General features: G+C 47.1%; 1 protein-coding gene across 6 annotated transcripts in view; it reads right to left on the bottom strand.

The window, feature by feature from the left end:
• ptk2ba (protein tyrosine kinase 2 beta, a) overlaps positions 1 to 3,555 on the bottom strand; it is a 125,721-nt gene that overhangs the window by 44,254 nt on the left and 77,912 nt on the right. For all 6 annotated transcript variants that reach the window (XR_007262860.1, XM_048600860.1, XM_048600861.1 and 3 more), the window contains exons 13-14: positions 2,916 to 2,977; positions 333 to 377 (exon numbers count right to left, since the gene is read on the bottom strand). Coding sequence is in view for 5 of the 6 variants with exons in the window: in XM_048600860.1 (XP_048456817.1) it covers positions 333 to 377; positions 2,916 to 2,977 (107 nt within the window). In the remaining variant the exon portion in view is untranslated. The remainder of the gene's footprint in view (positions 1 to 332; positions 378 to 2,915; positions 2,978 to 3,555) is intronic.

Raw genomic sequence — 3,555 nt, 5'->3', positions numbered from 1 at the left:
TCGGAGGGTCAGTGCTGAGGGAGTGCCGCACTGTCGGAGGGTCAGTGGTGAGCTCTGAGTGCTAGTATTTAAATAAGGCAATAAACCGGAAGCTGATTTCCCATCACCGAGTTACTGCCAGAATGTGAAGAGGAATTTCCCCTGAATCCAGGCCAATAATAACCCCCCAACTGATGGAGGTCAAACAGATTGTCTTGTCATTGATGAGATAGTAATATATGGGATCTTGCTGTGCATTAATGAGCTGCTGAGTCTCCCTGCATTAAATCTGCGTGCACACATTAAAACGACATAATTAACTGTGAGGTGATGCATCTCTTTCTTTCCTGTACCTGCAGATTTAGGAGTGTCTGGTATTTCGGCGTAGATCTCAGAGCCTGGAAAACAGTCACAAACATTGCGTTAAGCTGAAGAAAAGTAGCAAGTACTCCTTGTAAATTACCAGCCATGGGGAATCAGCGGGATTCCTCCCCGAGTCAGTGCAGCCCCTGGGGACTGCACACCACCCCCCCAAAAAAAAAACCCTGTATCCATCTCCCCCATCACATGGACAGTGCATAGTCACAGAGTCACAGGGATCGACAGCACAGAAAGGGGCCCTTCAGCCCATTGTGCCCACACTGGTCAAAACAACCAACTAACTATTCTATTCTTATTCTCCAGCATTTGGCCCACAGCCTTGTATGTCACGGCATTGCAAGAACATATCTAAATAGTTCTTACACAGAAACAGCGAAGATAGGAGCAGGAGAAGGCCATTTGGCCCCTTGAGCCTGCTCTGCCATTCAATATGATCATGACTGACCATCAAGCTCAATACCCAATGGCTCCCCTACTATATCTCTTCATCCCTTTAGCCACAAGAGCTAAGTCTACCTTCCTCTTGAAAAGACAATGTTTTGGCCTTAAACACTTTCTGTGGCAGTGAATTCCACAGGGTCCTCTCTCCCGGAATGAAGAAATTCTCCTCAGCTCAGTCCAAAAAGGTTTACCCCAAATCCTAAAACTATGACCCCCGGTTCTGGACTCCTGCACCATTGGGATATTCTTTCCTGTATCTACCCTGTCTAGTCCTGTTAGAATGTTATCAGTTTCTACAAGAGTCCCCCTCATTTTTCTAAACTCCCATGAATATGATCCTAACCAACTCAATCCCTCCTCTTAAGTCAGTCCTGCCATCCCAGGGATCAGTCTGGTAAACCTTCGCTGCACTGCCTCTGTAACAAACACATCCTTCCTCAGAAATGGAGACCAAAACTGCTCACAATATTTCAATGTGGCGTCACCAAGGCCTTGTATAATTGCAGCAAGACATCTCTGTTCCTGTACTCGAATCCTCTCACTATCAAGATCAACACACAATATACCTTCTTCACCACCTGCTACACCTGCACACTTACTTTCAGCGACTAGTGCATGAGGACACCTATGTCTAGTCAAACATTCCCCTCTCTTAAATTACAGCCGTTCAAATAATAATCTCCCTTCCTATTTTTGTTACCTAATTGGATAACCTCACATTTAACCACATTATCCTGCATCTGCCAAGCATTTGCCCACTCACTCAGCTGGTCCAATTCACACTGAAACAACTCTGCATCTTCCTCACAGCTCACCCTCCCACCCAGCTCTGTGTTATCTACAAACTTGGAGACATTACATTCAATTCCTTCATCTAAATCAATGAATGGTGGAGCAGGTATGATGGACCGAACAGCCTACTTCTGCTCCTGTGTTTCTATGCAATCGATCAGTGATCTCAGTAACAGGAGGGTTTTGTTATTAACCACCAGGAGGGTGTTTTTACACACACAGTGACCAGGAAGCAGGACAAATTGCCAGGAGGTGAAGTCACCATACCTGAAATCCCTAGAGAAACAAGGCAGGCCGAGGGACTCGACTATTGTCTCTGAGAAATAACAGTCATGTAAAAACCAGCCGGTGACCAGTGAGAACACCCCAGCCCCAATACTGAATAATAAATTATTTCTCAACCAGGATTTCTGGCTATGTCGCAGCCAACATTGCTATGCTGTCAATTCCAGAGGCAGGGTACTTCAGCAATTTGTTCGCAAATCAAGGATTCTGTCCGAGGAGACACTTCCCTCAGTCTCTGTGATTGTGTCTGAATTCCACCAGAGGGCAGTGCCATATGAGTGAAGGTGTGGAGAGAGCCAACTTGTTTTTACCTCGTGTGAAAAGGTGTACTCACAGGGCACCCTGTGTACACAGAGTGACAGTGTACACACACAGGGCGACCGTGCGCGCACAAACACACAGGGCGACCGTGCGCGCACAAACACACAGGGCGACCGTGCGCGCACAAACACACAGGGCGACCGTGCGCGCACATAAATATAACAGCAACAGTTTCACTCAGCTGATACCAGGTATAACAGGGCTGTCTTATGAGGAGAGGTTGAGTAGGTTGGGCCTGTTCTCATTGGAATATAGAAGATTGAAAGGTGACCTTATCGAAAGTTACAAAATTCTTGGGATATTTGGCAGTGTTGATGCAGAAATTTTGTTTCCTGTTATGGGACAGTCTGGGACCAGAGGGTGAAATTTCAGAATAAGAGTCACTCATTTAAGACTGAGATGGGGAGAAATTTCTTCCCTCAGAAGGGAGTGAACCTGTGGAGTTGTTTACCACAGAGGTTGTTGAGGCTGGGTCATTCAGTATGTTGAAGGCTGAGAGATTTTTAATCACAGAGGAATCAATGATTATGGGGAAAAGGCGGGAGAGTGGAGTTTAGGATGATCAGATCAGCCATGATTGAATGGTAGAGCAGATGTGATGGGCTGAATGGTCTCATTCTGCTCCTGTGTGCTGTGGTTTAATGGACAGTGTACTGAAATCTACAGGGCAGCCTGTTACCCACCCTGCCCCAGTAACAACACAGAGAAATACGCACCGAAACTGCTGCATGATAAAATCGCTCTGGGCTCCTCAGTTATTTTCGCTTCAGACTTGGGTCTAACCAAACAGAAAGACAAAGATGGAGTCAGTTTCAATACCATGAAAGGGTGACACACGAATAGAATGTTATAGCTGCAGAGCATCAGATTATTACAATCCCACCGACTGCCATAGTTACCTCAACTATACCTCCTCACACTCTGCTTCATGTGCAGACTACACTCCATCCTCCCAGTTTCTCTGTCTCCATCACATCTGTTCCCGTGATGCCACCTTCCACCTTACTGCCTCTGATATGACCTCCTTTCCCCTCTACTAAGGATTCCCCTTCATTGGGCCCTAAGCTGTGTCCAACCAATCTCCCACCCTTCTGCCCTACTTCTCCCACTCCCTCCCAGAACAACCATTGTGTTCCCCTCATCCTGACTTTCCACCTCACTCATCTCCACATTCAAAGGATCATGCTCCCCCATTTCCACCACCTATAGGAGGATGGTCCCACCAAACACTGTGTCCCCTCCTCTCACTCAGCAGTATCTGCATGGACTGTTCCCTCCGTGACCCCATGGTCCACTCCTCCATCGCTCACAGCACTTCCCCACTCTCCCACTCCCCCACTCCTCCATCACTCCCAG

Source organism: Rhincodon typus, chromosome 9 (genome assembly GCF_021869965.1).
Source record: "Rhincodon typus isolate 14 chromosome 9, sRhiTyp1.1, whole genome shotgun sequence".
Taxonomy (NCBI): Eukaryota; Metazoa; Chordata; class Chondrichthyes; order Orectolobiformes; family Rhincodontidae; genus Rhincodon; species Rhincodon typus.
The sequence above is the reverse complement of the archived record's forward strand: the minus strand, read 5'-3'. Positions and strand labels throughout refer to the sequence as shown.